This window comes from Sus scrofa, chromosome 2 (assembly GCF_054392235.1).
Source record: "Sus scrofa isolate SSC_HxYL_T2T_F1_AM1 chromosome 2, Sscrofa_HxYL_maternal_Yorkshire_Landrace_v2.0, whole genome shotgun sequence".
Taxonomy (NCBI): domain Eukaryota; kingdom Metazoa; phylum Chordata; class Mammalia; order Artiodactyla; family Suidae; genus Sus; species Sus scrofa.
This window is the reverse complement of record NC_139384.1, coordinates 5,610,275-5,632,153: the sequence shown is the minus strand read 5'-3', so window position 1 is coordinate 5,632,153 and position 21,879 is coordinate 5,610,275. Positions and strand designations below refer to the sequence as shown.

The 21,879-nt window shown below is 42.2% G+C and overlaps 1 protein-coding gene across 29 annotated transcripts in view; it reads left to right on the top strand.

The window, feature by feature from the left end:
- The window catches only part of TOP6BL (TOP6B like initiator of meiotic double strand breaks), an 89,986-nt gene that overhangs the window by 58,563 nt on the left and 9,544 nt on the right, over positions 1 to 21,879 (top strand). For 11 of the 29 annotated variants that reach the window (XM_085010711.1, XM_085010709.1, XM_085010701.1 and 8 more), the window contains 5 exons: positions 942 to 1,092; positions 5,859 to 6,005; positions 9,843 to 9,964; positions 10,999 to 11,109; positions 13,715 to 13,813. In XM_085010711.1, the coding sequence (XP_084866837.1) occupies positions 942 to 1,092; positions 5,859 to 6,005; positions 9,843 to 9,964; positions 10,999 to 11,109; positions 13,715 to 13,813 (630 nt within the window). The remainder of the gene's footprint in view (positions 1 to 941; positions 1,093 to 5,858; positions 6,006 to 9,842; positions 9,965 to 10,998; positions 11,110 to 13,714; positions 13,814 to 21,879) is intronic. The other 18 variants (XM_085010718.1, XM_085010710.1, XM_085010705.1 and 15 more) reach the window with 3 other exon arrangements.

Here is a 21,879-nt window from a genome sequence, read left to right as displayed (position 1 = left end):
GAGGAGTGATATTGGCATCTAGTGGGTAGAGGCCAGGGATTTTGCTAAACATCCTACAATGCACAGGACAGCCCCCACAATGAAGAGTTACCTGGCCCAAAGTGTCAAAATGCCAAGGTTAAAAACACACTGGGTAAAAAGGAGGTGAGAGGAGGAATGGGAAGTTTATGAGAAGGAAACCATTTTAGGGGCCTACCTTCCTTAGTCTTGGTTAGAGAATAGGGTTGTATATACTTTTATTCTAGCACGTATCACATACTGCAGTTTACTGGCTTTTTTTTTTTTTTTTTTTTTTCTTTTCTTTTTTCTTTTTAGGGCTGCACTTGCAGCATGGGGAAATTCCAAGGCTAGGGGGCAAATTGAAGCTGCAGCTGCTGGCCTACATCACAGCCACAGCAACGCCAGATCTGAGCTGCATCTGTGAACTACACTGCTGTTCACGGCAATGCTGGATCCTTAACCCACTGAGTGAGGTCAGGGATTGAACTGGCATCTTCACGGATACCAGTCCAGTTCATTACCCCTGAGCCACAATGGGAACTCCTACAATTTCCTGGATTTTATATGTACCTCGCATACTCTAAACATGATAACTTGAAGTTAGGTATTAAATCTGTATATTCATCTTTGTATCCCCAGAACTTAGTATAGCCTGTGGTACCATTCAAGCCTCTGATTGAATGAGTAGGATCAATAAATAAATGAATTGCCTCAGTACTATACTTGTGGCTCTCACCCATTAAACCCAAAATAAATTCCTGGGGATTCTAATGGATCTACCTCTGGTGCCTCACACCTATCCTCAGTGTGGAAAAGCCTTACTATGTAATACCTAGCACGCTAGTTTATTTCTGAGAGTGTGAACCAGGTCAATGTTATGTTTATTTTATGCAAATGATGCCAAAAAACTAAAATTTTGCAGTTTTCTTTAGCAACTCTACATATTTCTATATGGACCTTCAGGTCTGCCTCTGATATTGCCGGGGCAGGAGCACCTGTCTACCGCTGTCTTCAAAGACACCTCTAATCTCATTGACTGGAAGAAATACCACTTGCGAATGGTGCCCAATTTGGATCTCAGTTTAGACAGAGGTAAATCTCTCTCTCTCTCTCTCTCTCTGTGTGTGTGTGTGTGTACATGGGAATAAAGAAATCTGTAGAATATTAGAGAAGTGCAAAGAAGAAGAAACAGCAGGTATATACAAGAGTAGGACCCAGTGACCTAATGGCTTAGGTTGAGGGGTACAGGTGGGAGTCTGGCTAAGTTGGAGGGTCCACAGGAAGTGAGTCAAACAGAGTCCACAGCCAAAGCCCCATCAGAGCCCAGCCGTCTTGGCCATTACATGTTGATGCCGGTTCTCCTCTCGTTTCTACTGCCTCCTCTATTCCCAGTCCTCTTGAAGGCGTCATGTAGGGACTTGTTCAAAGGTTTCTGTTGTACCTTAATTCATCAACTCGGGGCGGGGGTTAGAAAGGTCGTTAAGGAGCAATGACATCTTTGAACTGTTGTGAAAGTAATATTTATTTCCTAGTGAAGTGAGAAAATCCATATAAAATTACTTAGAAAAATTATGATACTATATAAAAGCAAGGCAGGAGTATAAACCATGTAGTAATGAACCTAGAAAGCTGGCTGTACTCTTCATATGGAGCCTAACCACATCAGCTCTAGGTGAATCATCCTGAAAGTTGGGTGCTTAATAACTGGACTGACAAGTGTTCCTGCAGTAGTGCTGTGGGGTTAAGAATTGGATGACAGTGGTTCAGGTCACGGGGAAGCGTGCGTTCCATCCCCAGTGCAGTGGATTAAAGGATCCGGTGTTGCCCCAGCAGTGACATAGGTCTCAGCTGTGGCTCGGATTCAGTCCCTGGCCGAGGAAATTCCATATGCTGCGGGCACGACCGTAAAATTAAAAAAAAAAAAAATGTGCCGACATAAAACTGAGAAATAGGAATATGCAGCCATGAGCTGAGGTCTTGAGCTTGATTGATGTTGGCTAGAATTCTTTGAAATTAGGAAGGTAGTCTGGTTGATTGGATCCTGAGGCAGATCACCAGTAGGAAGAGTTGTGACTGGTATGAGAAGATCGGAGCTTCCTGGTCTGGAGAAGTATCTCTGGGGGAAGACGGAATCTTCACCTAGGAAGTAGGCCTCGTGGGAAGACTCTTCTTGAGTGGGTAGTTATGCCAGAGGGTGGAATGAAAGGAGGGTGTTCTTGTGTTCTTGTAGCTAAGTGGTTTTGTGCAGAAAGAGTTTGGTCTTAATAAGGCAGTGACCGCAGCTGGCTGGCCATTGTTTTTGGGTTTTTTTTGTTTGTTTTTTTTTGTCTTTTTGCCATTTCTTGGGCCGATCCCACGGCATATGGACATTCCCAGGCTAGGGGTCTAATCGGAGCTGTAGCCACCAGACTACGCCAGAGCCACAGCAACACAGGATCCAAGCTGCATCTGCGACCTACACCACAGCTCACAGCAACGCCAGGTCCTTAACCCACTAAGCAAGGCCAGGGATTGAACCCTCAACCTCATGGTTCCTAGTCGGATTCGTTAACCACTGAGCCATGATGGGAACTCCCCATTGCTTTTTATATTAAGAAAAGCCACAGATGATGAGCGAACAGTGGAAGCAAAGGTTTGTTTCCCAGGCATCGGGGAAGACATTATATTTAATTGTCCAGAAACCTTCAAAGATGGCCTCAGTGGCTAGCCACCCGGACCTCAGGCAGCACTGACCATCAGTGAGGGAGAAGTGCTTTCCCTGCTCTCTTGGGTGATGGCCACCTGCTGTGTCCTGGCCCAGTGGAGGTGTGGTACCTACTGCTCCTCTCACTGGGCAACTGTGAAAGATGTATTAAGAGAACTGTGGCCCCAGTGGCTCTGCTCTTATAGCAAAGTGAGTCTTTTGGGGGAGTTCTCGCTGTGGCACAGCGGAAATGAATTTGACTAGTATCCATGAGAATATGAGTTCCATCTCTGGCTTCGCTCAGTGGGTCTTGGATCCAGTGTTGCTGTGAGTTGTGGTGTAGGTCGCAGACTCAGCTCGGATCCTGCAATGCCGTGGCTGTGGCGTAGGCCGGCAGCTGTAACCCCAGTTTAGCCTCTAGCCTGGGAACTTCCCTATGCTGCAAGTCTGGCCTAAAAAGCAAAACAACAACAAAGTGAGCCTTTCAGAATTGGTTTGGCTTTTATCTTGGGGTGTGTGGGTGTGTGTGGGTGTGTGTGTGTGTGTGTGTGTGTGTGTGTGTGTGTGTGTGAGCGCGCGCTCGCTCGCGCCTCAGTACCTGAGTCCAAATCCTGTTCTCTCTTCCTGGTTTTGACTCTCTTTTGAGGGTCTTAGTATCCTGTTCTCTCTTCCTGGTTTTGACTCTCTTTTGAGGGTCTTAGTAACTTCCTGTTCCTCTGAAAGTAAAGCAAGTGAGTGAGTGAATTTGTGTTATTTTCTATTGCTGTTATTTGTTTAAACTGAATTGGCTATTTAGAAACCAAGAAAAATCCCTGAAAATGCCCAAGACGGGACTCTTGAATTCTAAAACTGGTATTTGCATATGCCCTTACAGGAGGTTAGCTTTCTAGAAGGAATTGGTATTTCTCTTCCTGTGCTTTTGAGACGTAAATGATCTACCTGGGCTCTCAGGAATTTTAATCACCTGTGATCTCTGAGCATGAAAAAAAAAAAAAAGAGGCCTTTTTAAACTGTAGCAGGAAAGTTGTGAGATTTCTGTGTGCATTTAGGTTATGTGTATGTCTTATGTGTACCTTTTAAATATGAGGTGTCTCTATCTCCAAATGGCATTGCCAAGATTGGTTTGTGGATGAGTTCTGTTTAATTGGCCTAAAAGAAATTAAGTGCTATATAAATTCTCAGAAATATAAAAGAAACTCCAGAATGAATTTTAGGTTTATGTGATCTGGAAAATAGTACTAAGTTAGTACTGATACCTGGTACTGAAGCTAGCTTAAGCTTGTTGGTTTCATTAATGTATACATGTCTGTTGGAGTTCCCATCTAGTACAGTAGGCTAAGGATCTGGTGTCGTCAATGCAGCAGCTTGGGTTGCCGCTGTGGTATGGGTTTCACTCTGGCCCAGGAACTTCCATACGCAGTGGGGGTAGCCAAAACAAACAAACAAACATATATAGATGTATTTTTAAAAGATATATATATATATATATACCGTACATCTGTTGCAAATTTGTCAGCAAGGAAAATAACTTGGTATGATGAAATTTTAAGTAAATGTATATGAGCTAAGACCCTTTAGGTAAATTCTGTAGGATGTTTGGGGATGCCTGTCTAAAGTAGCCTCTCCAGATTTGACAACCATGTGCTGCCTACTCTCTGCCTTACATGGTGGGGTGTCACTGCAGAACCTTGCTTCAGACATGGAAGATCTCCTATCCATTAAACCACTGATGTCTCTAGGGGGAAAAAAATGAAAAAGATAAAAGGATATTTGACCTTAACAGATGGAATGTTATGCCATCAGAATTTTTTAATCTCTAGGGCTCTCCATATCTCCTTCTCTCTCTCTCTTTTTTTTTTTTTTTTTTTTTTTTTTGTCTTTTTAGGACCTCACATGCAGCCTATGGAGGTTCCCAGGCTAGGGGTCGAATCGGAGCTGTAGCCGCCAGCCTACGCCACAGCAACTCCGGATCTGAGCTGTGTCTGCAACCTACACCACAACTCATGGCCAGATCCTTAACCCACTGACTGAGGCCAGGGATTGAACCTACGTCCTCATGGATACTACTCAGGTTCATTAACCACTGAGCCACAACGGGAACTCCTCTCTTTCATTTTTATTCTCATGCTTTGTTGGTTTTCTTCATTTTTGCTAATTTAATTTTTTTTTTTTCTTTTTATGGCTGCACCTGTGGCATATGGAAATTCCTGGGCTAGGGGTCAAATTGGAGCTACAGCTGAGGCCTATGCCACAGCCACGGCAACACTGGATCCAAGCCACATCTGTGATCTACACCACAGCCTGCAGCAACACCAGATTCTTAACCCACTGAGTGAGGCCAGGGATAGAACTCGCATCCTCACAGAGACAACTTTGGGTTCTTGACTCACTGAGCCACAACGAGTACTCCTGCCAATTTATGATGCATGAACTTGCTCAGTTAATTATGGAAATGAGTAATGCAGAAAATGCCTCCTCCTCGCCCTCCCTCAACCAGGAACCACATGTGGGTACCTATGCGTATGGATTTGGGTGGAATTTAGGACCACTGTGATTGTATCCTAAAAGATCAAGAGGCTAGAAAGTGACTGGGGGGAGCAGATTACTTGAGAATACAAATATCATATAGCATTGTGGTTAAGAGCACGGATTTTGGAGTTAGTCTAAAACAGTTCCACACCTAATGTCTCATTTTGGGCGATGTCTTTAACCTCTCTGTTTTTCTTATCTATAAAAAAGCGTAAGACTAGATCTGATACCATAGCGCTGTGAAGTGTAAATGTTGAGACAGTACATGCCAAGAATTTAACGTGGTACGTGGCATGGAGTAAGCATTCAGTGCAAGGTAGCTGTTATTACTCTTACCAGTGACACCTACCTTAGAAAGCTGTATGAGGAATGGATGAATTCACTGTATAATGCTTCTCAGTAAATTTTAAAGAATGCTGTTCGGTTTGCACTGTACACACCTAGTTGCTATTTTGATGTTCTTCCTTTGAGTCACTGTTATTTGCTCCCATCATGTGGGTAGAGAAGCAGATTCAGGAGGAGAAGGGAGTGTTCAAATTTAGATCTATCTCAGATTCTTCTTTGTTTGAGGTATAGTCTCTTTATTCACTTAGCATTTTGAGGGCTTCACTTGTCTTAGAATATGCTGTGATATCTTGTTCTCTAGATTTGGTGCTTCCAGATGTGAGTTATCAGGTGGAATCCATTGAGGGGGATCAGTCTCAGAATGTGGACCCCCAGGGACAAACACTGCTGCTTTTTCTCTTTGTGGATTTCCACAGCGGATTTCCAGTCCAGCAAATGGAACTCTGGGGTAGGTACAGGAGAATGGAGCTGCCAGCTTCGGTGGGCCTAAATGTTAAGTGAATAAAAAAGGCAGACTTTATATGATGCATAAATCTGAATTAGTTGTGTTTCTATAGAATAACACATTTCAATGAAAAATCTTGCTTAAATAAGCAAATTATATGCTCTATGGGAAAGATCTGTACCTTCAAGCATCACTCAGATGACAACATGCCCAGATTTGGTTAGCTAGAAATCAGCAGACACTTCCTGTTGGTCCCTACAGAGGATACAACCTTAAATGGATAGTTCCCAACTTCAGCCACACAATGTATTATGTGGGGAGCTTCTAAAAAATGCCCAAAGCTCACCTCTAGAGATTTGGATTTCCTTGGACTGAGTGGGCTCAGGTATCAGTATGTTTTTAAAGCTTCTTAAGCTTGAAAACAGTTCACCACTCTGCTGCTTTTCCAGGTGGAGTCAAGATAAGTTATCAGTCTTACTTGGCCTTGATGCAAATCTCAAATACAACAGAGGAGGTGTGGGAGTGCAGTGGTATAAATGGCTTTGTGTGATTGCCACATCAACCTCTGGAAAGGGAGAAATTATCCTTGTTCAGGCAAACAAGGGGAACTTTTGGCATTTATCTAACAGATAGGTGATAACCTATTATCAGAAAGATTCTGTTGGAGTTAAAGCAGTGAGTTCACTGTCCTGTGGTCCATGAAACACATGCATCAGAATCACCTGGAGTATTTGAAAATGTGCGGCTTCCTGGGCAGGGATTAATTTGCTGCTTTGCTGTAATGTAAAAATCTGTATAGCTCAAGCATATGTGTTTTTAACAAGGTTCTCAGGCAATTCTTAAGCATAGTTAAATTTGAAAACCACTGAGTATTAGTGAGAGCTGGCTAAAGCATTTTAATCTAATAAAGCCTGGCATAAATTTCAGTGTTTCTCAATGCCCTCTGAATCTTTGAAGAAAGCAGCAAGAAGTGAAGCTTATAAAAGTCTGGGGAAATTTCACAAGCCTCCCTTTTGATGCTCATTATATGTTTCTATGTTATTATTTTTTCTTTGTGGGCCAGTGTTTTTTGTTTTTTTTTTCCTGGAACTTCGCTCTCTAGGCATTCCAGTGCTGTTTGGTATGGCTGAGTCATAGATAAAATGAGACAGCTTACAACCCCAGATCAGAAGAGCTCACATTGACTGGTGCCAACTATTTGTTGAACGAACCATTGTCCCTTGTAGGATTCTTTCTGCTGCCTGCCTTCCATGCCTCTCCTATCTTTTCCCATCATGTATATATTCTTTAGGAGAAAAGCACTGCTTTCCTGGGCTCTGACTTGCGACTCTTATTTGAGGAGCTGGTGTTCTTTGGTGCCCCACTGTTCCATTCATTAAGGCCCTGGAATGGGAACATAGAAGAGACCCAAATTAATGAGCTTCCAGCAAGGAGGTCAAAGGTGAGAATGCATAGGGCTGTTACCAGCGTGGACAGAGGCTTCTAAGAGAAGCAGCTTAGTATGGTTGAAAGGACTTTAGGGTACAATCAAGAGATCTGGGCTTATTAGTTCTGCTGCAAAATTCCTTAATGATTTTTGGGAATCAGTCACATAAATCATCTGATCCTTCCTTTTCATATTTGCTTTTTTTCTCGGCTGCACCAGCGACATGCGGAAGTTCCTGGGCTGGGAATGGAACCCATGCCACAGTTGTGGACTGTCCCAGATCCTTAAATTGGTGTTCCACAAGGGGACTTCCCCTTTTCATATTTTTATTTATTTATTTTATTTCTATGGCCACACCCATGGCATATGGAAGTTCCCTGGCCAGGGACTGAATCTGAGTCACAGCTGTGACCTACCCTGCAGCTGCAGCAACACCAGATCCTTTAACCCATTGTGTTGGGCAGAACCAAACCTGCACCTCCACAGCGACCTGAGCTACTGCAGTCGGTTTCTTAGCCCACTGTGCCACAGTGAGAACTCCCTTTTCATATATTTAATATGAGATTGTTAGACTAGGTGATATCAAAGGCCCTTGTAGTTTTAGGGACTCTCTTAGGATGTAAGATCTGCTATCTCTGGCAGGTTGTTTGTTTGTTTGTTCATTTAAGCTCTGCCAGAGGGGGCACCATGTTTAGTCTTCACAAGGATGGCATAAAGTCTGATACCACATTCTGGATCCTATTGAACATACTTCCTCTGATACCAGGGTTACCTGTCATTCTTGTAGTACCATGATAGTTGGTACACCCCTGTTTAGTTTGACTCTGAAGGCCCTTAGCATCACAGGTAGTTGTACTCAGTACTGGATTACATAGAAATCCTTAGTAAACATAGAAAGTATCTTTTAAAATGTCCTTATACATCTGATAGTTTAGGTTTAGACTTTGAAGAAGATGCACTGTGAGGGTAGGTCGATACAGCTACATAGACATAGCTATATGTGGTAATTTTATCTCCTTTTCCCCCTCTTCTTTCTCATATCCTTGAAAGCTTTCTCCAGAGCTCCTTTTAAGAAACAGATTGTGCAGAACTACAGTCTGTTTCCATGTGTCTTAAAAAAATCACTTAATTGGCCTTCTGCCCACCTCGTCATGGTAACTTTTCTATGATTAACTCATTATTTTGCCACAGTGTTAAAGGCATCTGGCAGTATCTGCAATTTTAGGAATGAAACTATAGCTTTTTAATTAAATGTCTGCTTTCAAAGGGGATCTGACTGATTTCATGAGGCTAATCTTAGAACCAAACTATAGAAAACAGTAATCCAGACGATATCATCGCAAAAGCAATATTTTCTCTTTGAATATTTAATGTAAATTTTAAAACACTTCATTGTATATTATTGTATATTATTCCAGTTTTTCTGCATAAAATGCCCGGGAGAGCAAGTGGAATAAAGCTACTTTCTGTGCTAGTTAGCGGTAGAATCGACCCTAGAATCTAGGTTCTCCTGACTCTGGTTCCAGACCCCTTTCGAGCAGAGCTCTTGTTATCTTCCTTTCCAGGAAAGCATCATGGTGCCTTGTGGCAGAAAATGTTCCTTCTGGCTTGCATTTTTAACGCAGCCCTGGAAAAGCCAGCCAGCCTTAGGCTGCTTCACCATAGCACCTTTGAACAGACTATGCAGAGGAGAGTTTCTTAGAAAAACACTGAAAAAAGAAAGATTAATTAAGAAGCATCTTTTCCAGGTGCACTGAAAAGTGAATTTGCCTCCACGTATTGGTTGTATCAGGGTCACCAATGCTAGCATATTGTTTAATGACATATTTTATCCATCCGTCTCACATGTTAGCTTTTCTGAAGGATGCTGAGCAGTGGCGCATATGGTTACTTTCTCAGAGATAGTTCCCCATTTTGAAAGACCTGTACCAGCAGTTCTCAGAGTCATCTTTGTGAGTTTTAACTTTTTCTGTACCACAGCATATCTGAAAAAAATTGATACCCTGGTAATAACTCACCACAACGGTGACGTTCAAGGAGGAAAAGAGCAGGGCTAGGCCCCCTCCGCAGGAGGCTTTTCCTTCCCTTGGGAGCCACCCGGATCATTGTTTAGAGTATGTAGTATATGTATTTCTGTTTCTGAGGTGAGTTAAACAAGATCCCTCATGTGATTCTTCAAAAATAATGTCATTCTTTAATTTTCAGGAGGTTTCTTTCATTTGTAAGTGGGGATTGGGTAGGTTTGTAAGTTGCTGGGAGTTTTTCTAAAAAAGTAATTATTTGTGGATAGGCAGAAGTGGCCTCTTCTTTCAAGAGGCTTCTTTCCCGTTCTCAGCCCTGACTCATAACACATGAACAGCAGCCTTGAAGTGGTCGTTCTCACTCAGGGTTACCAACACTCTCCCTCCCCTCAGGAGTCCACACGTTGCTCACAGCTCATCTCAGTGCCGTCCTCGTGGAGAGCCGCAGCAAGGTGCACGAGTCCATCCAGGTTGCTGTGGACCAGGCCTTGGAGCAGCATCACCAGGCTGCCAAGGTAATACATTCACACTCCCTTTCTCCTTCTCTCTCTCAGAAGATGGTGGAGTATATGGCAGACAGCCTGAAAGCCCTTCCTCCTGGGCTGATCTGATAATCTGCATCTCGCCTAGGAACTTGGGCTTTTGCTTCGATGGGTCACTGTAACCAACTTGTTAGGCTCACCTCCTAGTAGGTGAGTTTGAATAAATAAGGGCAAAATAGTAGGGGGAAAGGACTAATAACGCACCTCTTTCTTATCTATATATCTTCCCTTCCACACATGCTTCTGGAGCTACTGTTTCACTAAATCCTACATTCGGAGTTCCAGTCATGGCTCAGTGGTTCACAAATCCGACTAGGAACCATGAGGTTGCAGATTTGATCCCTGGCCTTGCTCAGTGGGTGAAAGATCCAGCATTGCTGTGAGCTGTGGTGTAGGTTGCAGACTCGGCTCGGATCACACGTTGCTGTGGCTCTGGCGTAGGCCAGCGGCTATGGCTCCGATTAGACCCTAGGCCTGGGAATCTCCATATGCCGCAGGAGCGGCCCAAGAAATGGCAAGAAGACAAAAATAAATAAATAAATAAATAAATCCTACATTCTTCCCCCATTTCCTAATCCTTTTTACATTGCTTTCTCTTCTTACCTGACTCTCTGAATTCCTCCATCCTGTGTACTTTTGGTAACAGATTTTTTTTTTTTTTGATATGGCCCCCTTTTCAGGGAAATAATGAATACACTAAAAGAGTGAAGCTTAAAGCTTTTTGTTTTTAAATAGTAATTGTATCTGTTTTATTGCCTAGTGTCTTACTGCTTGTGTTTTCTGAATGTGTCTGTGTCAGTAAGTCACCTCTGTGAAAGGAGAGAACATTTTTTATTTATTTAAATTCCCAAGTGTCATGTATATATTATGATCTCAGTATTGTTGATGGTGGGGGAAGAACTGTTCAAATCCTGCTTTAAAATCTTTGGTTCCTTTGGGATTCTCTGAACCAGCAGCTTGTAATTATTATACACTGAAGTCCCCTCTTTACTTGTTTTGTTCTCTAGGCTCATCAGAAACTGCAAGCCTCACTCTCAGTGGCTGTAAATTCCATCATGAGTATCATGACTGCAAGCACCAGCAGCAACTTCCGAAAGATCTGCCTCCAGACGCTTCAAGTTAGTAGGAGATGAGGATGTTTGAAAGTGCCAGGGTTTTCTGTTTTTTTTTTTTTTTTTTTTTTTTCTTTCTTTTTAGGGCCACACTTGTGGCATATGGAAGTTACCAGGCCAGGGGTCAAACCAGAGCTGCAGCTGCCAGCCTAAATCACAGCCACAGCACCAGATCCATGTTGCATCACACTGCAGTTTGCAGCAACACCGGATTCTTAACCCACTGAGCGAGGCCAGGGATCAACCCACATCCTCATGGATACTAGTTGGGCTCATGACTGTTGAGCCACAATGGGAATTCCTCCCAATTTCTTTCTTTCTTTTTTTGCTTTTTAGGGCCGCACCCATGGCATATGGAAGCTCCCAGTGGAATTGGAGCTGTAGGCACTGGCCTATGCCACAGCTACAGGAATGCCAGATCTGAGCCACGTCTTTGACCTACACCACAGCTCATGGCAACCCCATATCCTTAACCCACGGAGTGAGGCCAAGGATCGAACCCACAGCCTCATAGATCCTAGTCAGGTTCCTTAACCACTGAGCTACGAAGGGAACTCCCCCCTCCCAACTTCTTATTGAAGAAGGTTCTATTACCTCATGGTGACAGAACATTTTGGAAATAACTGAGCAACCGTAAGGATTACATGTATTTAGCAGTGTGGAGTAGTGTAACAAGTTTTGGGAACAGAGGCCTGAGTTCAAACCTTGGCTCATTTACTTGCTGGCTATGTGGACTTAGGCCTTTACTGAACTCTGAATTTCTTTTCTTCTTCTTTTTTTTTTTTTTTTTTTTTTTGTCTTTTTTGCCATTTCTTGGGCCACTACCGCAGCATATGGAGGTTCCCAGGCTAGGGGTCGAAGCGGAGCTGTAGCCGCCGGCCTACAGCACAGCACAGCAATGCAGGATCCGAGCCGCATCTGCAACCCACACCACAGCTCACGGCAATGCAGGATCCTTAACCCACTGAGCAAGGCCAGGGATTGAACCTGCACTGCAACCTCATGGTTCCTAGTCAGATTCGTTAACCACTGCTCCACGACGGGAACTCCTGAACTCTGAATTTCATCTACAAATTGGAAAAAAATAATAGTCCCACACAGGGCTATTATGAAGTAGAGGGCTGGATGTGAACCTTTATAACACATGGTAGATTCTTAATAAATATTGGTTTCTTTCCTTCCTTCCTTTCAATGTGTGCTGACCATTTGGTATTATCAGTAGGGTAACGCATTCATTCCATATCGGTTGCTTCCTTTTTTTTTGTACTTTTTTTTTTTCTTTTTAGGGCTGCACCTGTGGTGTATGGAAGTCCCTAAGCTGGGGTCAAATCAGAGCTGCAGCTACCGGTCTATGCCACAGCTTCAGCAACATCAGATCCATGCTGCGTCTGCATCCTGCACCACAGCTTATAGCAATGCTGGATCTTTAACCTACTGAGCAAGGCCAGGGGTCGAACCCATATCCTCATGGATACTAGTCAGATTCATTTCCATTATGCCACAGCAGGAGCTCTGATACTTTTTTTTCTTGAAAAGGTAGTATAATATATACAAAATTTAAATTAATAACTAATAAATTTTATCACTTAATTTTTGACTTTGTATATTATCTGCATTATATAATTATAACCAAAATATTCTATATTCACATGTAATTTAATATTTCCCCCTGTTTGAACAATCTTTTTTTTTTTTTGGCCACACCTGCAGCATATGGAAATTCCCTGGACCAGGTTGCAGCTGTGTGTTTAACCAATATTCCTGTTGTGTTGGTTTAATCTAATTTAATAAACCATTCCCCTAATGATAGACGTTTAAGTTGTTTACATTCTTTCTGCCAGTATAAATAGTACTTCAGTTAATATCTTTATGTGATATCTTGCTTCTTTTGAATTATTTCCCAGAATAAATTTCTATAAACAGAGTTAATTGGTCAAAGCAATTAACTTCATAATCTAGTGCATCTTCTCACAGCTTCAGCTTTCTGGATCATGTGGATGGCACGAGGTAGTGAGAAGAACACTATACTGGCAATGCTAGAATCAGCCCTAACTTCTACACGTGCTAGTTGGGTGGGTCACTTCTCCTTTTTGAATTTCATCTACAGAATTAGTGTATTGTAGGAGGTGATTACGTGGTCCCCTTTGACTCTAATATGCTACAATTCTATACTAAAGAGAGGAAGCTGTGACCCATTCTTGATGGGTGTAAACTATGTCACTTTGTTCTTTTTCTCCCTAGAAGACGTTCCTGTTTCAGCCTCAGTTATTAAGTAGAACCTCCCCTCTCTTGGAACTTGTTTTAGAGGAGAGCAGTGTATATAACCTCTTCTTGAACAGGTGGCTCTCAGGGATATTTATCTCCTAAAGAGAGGAGAACAAAGACCTTGTTTGAAAGATCTTGCTTAGGAGCCACAACTACCTGTCTCATGTCAAATAACCCAGACCTTTTTCCTCCTTCTCCTGTGTCCGTAACAGCTGAGGAACACGAAGGATGTCAGTGGTTTGCTTTTCTCTTTGTCTCAGCCTCTCCCCATGTAAACTTCCTGTGGGCACTTAGCTTTGGTTGGCAGTACTGGAACTCAGCATATTCTATCTCTGGCCCATTTTAGGCATCTGACACACAGGAATTTGCAACCAAGCTGCATAAATCATTTCATGAGATCACCCAGCACCAGTTTCTTCTCCACTGCTCATGTGAGGTGAAGCAGGTAAGCGTAGAGTAATAACCAGACTTTGATGGAAATCTTCCATGTTGAAGTGTGGGAACCCTGAACACAGGTGGGTAGGTGCGGGTGCTTTAGACTGCGCAATCGCGGGTTAGCCTTTCAGCATGGAAGCCTGTGGTTTAGAAAAACTTTATAGAATTGAGTATTACATAGCAACTAAGAGCATGGTTAGCGATGTTGCTTGAATTCCATTTCTGCCACTACCTGGTTACATGACGTTCTTGTGGAAGCTATTTAACCTTTCCAAGTCTCAGTTTGTCAGTACAACAGGCATGATACATGCCTAAAATGATCACTGTGAGGTTTGAATACAATCATATATGTAAAGTGCTAAGCACGTAGCTACTTTTGTGATGATGACAATACGGTGGAATTCTTATGTTTAGCTTTGCCTAATGAAAAACATACTTTTATCTATTCACCTTTTTCCCCCTGTTTTTTGGCCATATTCATGACACATGGAAGTTCCTGGGCCATGGGTTGAATCCAGGTTGCAGCTGTGACTTATGCCACAGCTATGCAACACCAGATCCTTACCCCACTGCACTGGGCTGGGGATCAAACCGTCAAGGCCACAGAGACAAGCCAGATCATTAACCCACTATACTGTACCACAGCGGGAACTCCCCATTCACCTTTTTGGATGCTGGAGATAGAGAGTTGCATTAGTTGGGGTCTCTGCCCTGATGATGGTCAGATAGTTACAGGCTTCTCTAAGGAGTGAAGAGAAATCATAGCTGGGAAATTGTATGTATTTCCAGATTCTGTGTGTAGGTAGTAGTAGTGTTCCAGCTGAAGCCCACTTCTCTAACTCCCTTTGTAACAATCAGGAATTAAAGTATAAGATGAATAAATAAACAATATTAAGGGTGAAATTATATTCAGTGACTTTTCTGATATTAAAGTAAAAGATGAATAAATAAATGATATTAAGGGCAAAATTATATACAGTGACTTCTGGCCAAGATAAAGTAACAGGGACCAGATTGACCCTCCTGCCCGAAATAACCAAAAATCTGGACAACAACAAAAAATACAACATATGAAACAATGGTTCTCAAGACTTTGGGCCTCAGACAATGAATGGGGTAGCTATTCCTGAGATGGAAAACAAACACAGTGAGCCCTACGATTGTCTTACACACTGCCTAGAAAAAGCAGGGAAGCTAGGGCGTAGGGAACAGGCATCTAGGCAGAGCCTAGTGGGCTCTCTGAGTTAAATAGATGAAGCTGGGAGTCCAGGGATGCCAAAGCAGCGTAGGTTTTCAGGGCAGAGTACTGGAGACGAGACGAGACAGCTGCACCCAGAGGTTCCTCTCTCCAGTATTCAGCTGAGTACTGATCGGCTCATTCAGGTGAAGAAACTGTCCCAGTGAAGAACCACCCAGAAGGATTAGAGGGAACAAAATGCAGAGCTTCCTCAGGGCCAGGAATAGTACCTATTCCCATCAAACAGAGAGGAAAGTCATAATTTATGGAGTATTAGGTAGAATACTAAGAATAGTCTTGCCTCAGGAATGGAGAAAAATTACATCTACAGTAGACACTCCTCTGGTTCGGCCTAACAAAGCTCAAAAGCAGAAGCAGGACCTGAAGGGATCAAGTCGTTTCCAAGTAATTCAGTGGCATCGCAGAACAAAAATTCAAGAATATTTATAAGAATACAAAAATATCCAGCACCCACTAAGGTAATATTCGTAGAGCCTTGACTCTAACAAAAAACTAATAAGGTAAGAAGAGGAAAATACAACCCACAATGAAAACTCAATCAGTTGATCAATCAATGATCCAATCAAAACTGATCCAGAACCGACATGGAAGATAAAATTAGTTGACAACAAAAAAAGTTGTTATAATTGTCTTCCATATGTTTAGGGAACTAGAAAAAAGATTGAACATACTAAGATGTGGAAGGTATTTTTTAAAAAGAACCCCAAATACATTTTAAGTTGAAAACTAATGTCTCTGAGGTGAAAATTATACTGATTACACTGAATAGTATTAATGGCACATTAGACACTTAAAAAACACACAGCAGCAGAAACTATCTGAAATGAAACACAGAGATTAAAAAAATAATAATAGGGAGTTCCCATCATTGCTCAGTGGTTAACAAATCCGATTGGGAACCATGAATTTGTGGGTTCGATCTCCCGCCTTGCTCAGTGGGTTAAGGATCCGGCATTGCCGTGAGCTCTGGTGTAGGTTGCACATGACAGGCTCGGATCTGGTGTTGCTGTGGCTCTGGCGTAGGCCATCAGCTACAGTTCTGATTAGACCCCTAGCCTGGGAACCTCCATATGCTGCAGGTGTGGCCCTAGAAAAGACCAAAAAAAAAAAAAAAATAATAATAATGATAATAATAGGAGTTCCTGTTGTGGCTCAGTAGTAATGAACCTGGGTTCAATCCCTGACCTTGCTCAGTGGGTTAAGGGTCCAGCATTACTGTGCACTGTGGGTTGGTTGCAGATGCAGCTTGGATCCCATGTTGCTGTGCCTGTGGTATAGGCTGGCAGCTGCAGGTCCAATTGGACCCCTAGTCTGGGAACTTCCATATGTCACAAGTGTGTCCCTAAAAAGACAATAATAATAATAGAACATTGAGCATCTGTGAATCATGAGACAACCTCAAGTAGCCTAATACATGTATAATTCGGGAATCTGAAGAAGTAAAAGCAAAAAATATATTTGAAGAAATAATGGCTAAGAAATTTCTAAATTCGATGAAATATTTTTGTTGTTAGTGGGTTTTGTTTGTTTGTTTGCTTTTTAGGGCCACACCCATGGCATATGGAGGTTCCCAGGCTAGGGGTCCAAATGGAGCTACAGCTGCTGGCCTGCACCACAGCCATGCAGGATCCGAGCTGCATCTGCGACCTACACCACAGCTCATGGCAATGCCAGATCTTTAACCCACTGAGCGAGGCCAGGGATCTAACCCGCGACCTCATGGTTCCTAGTCAGATTTGTTTCCACTGTGCCACGACAGGAATTCCAGTTTTTGTTTTTGGCTGCACCTGTGGCAGTGGAAGTTTTCAGGCCAGGGATTGAAACTGTGCCACGGCTGCAACTGGTGCCACAGCTGCAACTGCGGTAATGCTAGATCCTTAATTGGCTACTCCACAAGGAAACTTCCTGTTTGTTAGGTTTTTTTAAATTGAAATATAGTTGACAATGTTGCTTTAGTTTCAAGTGTATGGCAAAGTAATTCAGTTATACATATATACATATTTTCCAAATTCTTTTCCCTTATAGGGTATTACAAAATATTGATTGTAGTTCCCTGTGCTATATAATAGGTCCTTGTTGGTTATCTATTTCATATACAGTAGTGTGTTTATGTTAATCCCAAACTCTTAATTTATCTTCTTCTACTCCCAGCTATCCCTTCTGGTAACCATAAGTTTGTTTTCTATGTCTGTAGATCTATTTTTGTTTTGTATATAAGTTAATTTGCACCTTTTTTTTTTTTTTTTTTTGGCTTTTTAGGGCCACACCCACAGCATATGGAAGTTCCCAGGCTAGGGTTCAAATTGGAGCTACAGCTGCCAGCCACAGCCACAGCCACAGCAATGCAGGATCTGCAGCGTACACCACAGTTTTCGGCAATGCCAGATCCTTAAGCCACTGGGTGAGGCCAGGGATCAAACCCTCATCTTCATGGATACTAGTCGGGCTCATTTCCACTGAGCCACAAAAGAAACTCCTGTATCTTTTTTTTTTTTTTTTTTTTGCCTTTTCTAGGCTGCTCCCGCAGCATAAGGAGATTCCCAGGCTAGGGGTCTAATCAGAGGTGTAACCGCCGGCCTATACCAGAACCACAGCAATTCGGGATCTGAACCATGTCTGTGACCTACACCACAGGTTATGGCAACACCAGATCCTCAAGCCACTAAGCAAGGCCAGGGATCGAACCCACAACCTCATGGTTCCTAGTTGGATTCGTTAACCACTGAGCCACGATGGGAACTCCCTCCTGTATCTTTTTTTAATATTACACATATAAGTGATGTCATATGATATCTGTCTGCCTTACTTCGCTCACTATGATAATCTCTAGATCCATCCATGTTGCTGCAAAGGGCCTTATTTTATTCTTTTCTATGCCCAAGTAATAGTCCTGTGTGTGTGTGTGTGTAATCTTCTTTATCCATCCATCTGTTGATGGAAATTTAAGTTGCATCCATGTCTTGGCTATTGTAAATAGTGCTGCAATGAACAGTGGGGTGAATGTATCTTTTCAAATTAAGTTTTTTTTTCTGGATATATACTCAAGAGTAGGATTGCTGAATATGGTAGCTCTAATTTTAGTTTTTAAAGGAACCTCCAGGGCGTTTCTGTTGTGGCACAGCAGAAACGAATCTGACTAGTATCCATAAGGATAGGGGTTCGATTCTTGGCCTTGCTCAGTCTGACATTGCCGTGAGCTGTGGTGTAGGTCACAGATTTGGCTCAGATCCCACGTTGCTGTAGCTGTGGTGTAGGCCAGCAGCCATAGCTCGATTTGACCCCTAAGCCTGGGAACTTCCATATGCCATGGGTATGGCCCTAAAAAGCAAAATAAATAAATAAATCTTAAAAATAAAGGAACCTCCATATTTTTCCCCATACTGGTTATACTGATGAAATCTTTATACCCCCTACATCTAAGAATCTTAACAAACACCAAGTCCAAGAAAAATAAAGAAAACTACACCAAGGTACATCATAATTAAATGGGTTAAAATCAGTAGTAAAAAGCAAATCTTAAAAGCAAACAGACAAAAAAAGAAAATCCAAACCTTGTTAATGTACAAGGAAACAAAGAAGGATTACAGAGTTTCTCATCAGAAACAGTATAAACTAGAAAATGGAGTAACATATAGTACTGAAAAATCCTGTCAACCTGGGATTCTTTACATAACAAAACTATCTTTTTTTTTTTTTTTTTTTTTGCCATGCCTGCAGCAAGCTGAAGTTCCTGGGCCAGGGATTGAACTGGAGCCACAGCAGTGACAATGCCAGATCCTTAATCCACTGAGCTGCTAGAGAACTCCAAATAAAACTATTTTTAAAAACAAAGATGAGTTCCCTGGTGGCTCAGTGGCTTAAGGATCTGGCATTGTCACTGCTGTGGCTTGGGTCTCTGCTGAGGTGCAGATTTGATCCCTGGAATGGGTTGCGGATCCAGCATTGCCACAGCTGTGGCTTAGGTCACAGCTGTGGCTTGGATTCGATCCCCTGCCCTGTAACTTCCATATGCCATGGGTGTTGCCAAAAAGATAACAGTAAGATGATATATTAAACCCAAGAGTTCTCATCATAGCTCAGCGGTAACAAATCTGACTAGTATCCATGAGGGTACATTTTGATCCCTGGCCTCAGTGAGTTAAGGATCTGGCATTGCTGTGAGCTGTGGTGTAGGTTGCAGATGTGGCTCAGATCCTGCATTGCCGGGGCTGTAGCAAAGGCCAGCAGCTGTAGCTCCAGTTTGGCCCCTGGAAACTTCCATGTACTGTATGTTTGGCTCTAAAAAGACAAAAAGAGAGAGAGAGAGAAATTAGAAAATATTTTAATTTAATTAAAATGGAAGTGAAAATTATCAAAATTTTTGAGACGTAGCTAATGCAGCACTTGGGGGAAATGCCTGTGTTAGAAAAGAAAAAGGCCTTAAATCAAAGACCTCAGCTTCCAACTTCGAAAGATTAAGAATAACAAATTAAAGATAGATATGAAATAATAAAGATCAGAGTAAAAGTCAGTAAAGTAGAAAATAGGAAAACAATAGAGAAAAAAAATCAGTGAAAATTAAAGGTGATTCATTGAGAAAGAAAATTGAGAGAAAACACAAATTGCCAACTATCTGAAATTAGAGAAGTAGCATCAGATATTAAAAGGATTATCAGGGAATCTTATGAACACTGCACTCAATTTGACAGTTTAGATTAAATGGAAAACTCCTTGAAGAATATAGTCACTGGAGTTCTTGTTGTGGCTCAGTGGGTTAAGAACCTGACATAGTGTCCCTGAGCCTGCAGGTTCAATCCTTGGCCTCACTCAGTTAGGTTGCTGGTGTGTTGCTGCAAGCTGCAGCATTGATGTGGCTGTAGTGAAGGCTGGCAGCTGCAGCTCCGATTTGACCCCTAGCCCCGGAACTTCCATGTGCTGCGCTTTTGTCCCTAAAAATAAAATAAAATAAAATTTAAAAATTAGTAAGATATAGTTACCAAAGTTTACTCAAGAAGAAATAGCTCCATATACTTAGTATCTCTACGACTATTAAGTTGAATTTTTAGTTAAAAATCTTACCATGGGGAGTTCCCTGGTGGTCTAGTCATTAGTCCCCCTGGAAATACAAGCGTGTATACTGCTTGATTTCATTTATGTACAAGTCATAAAATGCCAGTTACTCTATAGTTATAGATCAGTGGTTGCTTAAAAATATGAGGTATAGGAATTGGAGGGAGTTGGAGAGGAGTTATGAAGGGCAGAAGAAACTTTTGGGGATAATGGATATGTTCATTTTCCTGATGTGGTGGTTTCACAAGTATGTACGTGTGCTACAATTAACAAATTGTTAAACGTGTTGTATTGTGCAAGTTATGTCTCAATAAAATTGTTAAAAATTACAGACATAATAACACTTCTTCTGCCTCTCTACCTCTCCTCCATTTGTTTGCCTGATTGGATGGGGAGGTTTAGGTATCTCGGCACCTAAGGAGCACAGCATCTCATGGGTTTTCCCACCCTCTTCTGCTTTGCAGCAGTGAAGCCCTGTAAATGCTGCCTTCACCACACTGTTTTTGCATGGCCGTATGTGCTTTCTCGGAAGTACTTTCCTAGGAACGCTGTTCCTTTCAGTGGGCTCACTGCACATACTCTTGCTGGTTTCCCTTCAACTTGGAAAGCTGCTGCCCACAACTTGAGCAAATAAAGGCTAATACCCATTGTATCGGTTTCCTGTGGATGCCATAACAAATTACCACAAATTTGGTAGCTTAAAAACAAAAGAGTATTCCCTGGTGGCCCAGCAGTTAGAGACTCAGCACCGTCGCTGCTGTGGCTCAGGTTACTTCTGTGACTCACAGTTCTGGAGTCCGGAAGGTGTTGGCAGGGCCACACTCGCTCCAAAGGTTCTGGGGGAGAATCCTTCATTAGCCCTTCCAGCTCTAGTGGCCCCAGATGTCCCTTGACTTGTGGCCATAAAACTCCAGTCTATGCTTCCATCTTCACATGGCCATTCTCCTTTGTCTCTCAGATCTCCCTTTGTCCTTCTCTTTTTTAAATTAGCTTGGTGATTTATTTAACTATGTTGATTTACAGTGTTGTGTTAGTTTTGGGTGTACAGCAAAGTGATTCAAATATATACATAATTTTCAGGTTCTTTTCCCATATAGGTTATTACAAATAGTTCCCTGTGCTATATACACTAGGTCTTTGTTAGTTGCCTATTTTATATACAGTACTATATGGTATATAGTGATCTCCTAATTTATCCCTTCCATCCTTTCCCTTTTGGTAACCCTAACTTTGTTGTCTATGTCTGTGGGTCTGTTTCTGTTTTTTGCTTTGTTTTGTTTTGTTTTTTGGGTTTTTTGTCTTTTTGCCTTTTCTTGAGCTGCTCCGGCAGCATGTGGAGGTTCCCAGGCTAGGGGTCTAATCGGAGCTGCAGCCACCAGCCTACGCCAGAACCACAGCAACGCGGGATCCGAGCCTCATCTGCGACCCACACCACAGCTCACGGCAACACTGGATCCTTAACCCACTGAGCAAGGCCAGGGATCGAACTCACCACCTCATGGTTCCTAGTCGGATTAGTTAACCACTGTGCCATGACAGGAACTCCTCTGTTTTTAATATAAGTTTATTTGTATCATTTTTTTAAGATCTCACATGTAAGTGATACCATGTGATTTTTGTCTTTCTCTGGCTGGCTTACTTCACCTAGTGTGATAATCTCAAGGTCCATTCATGTTGCTGCAAATGGCATTATTTCGTTCTTTTTATGACTGAGTAATATTCCACTGTCTTCGTATACCACATATTTATCCATTCATCTGTTGATGGAC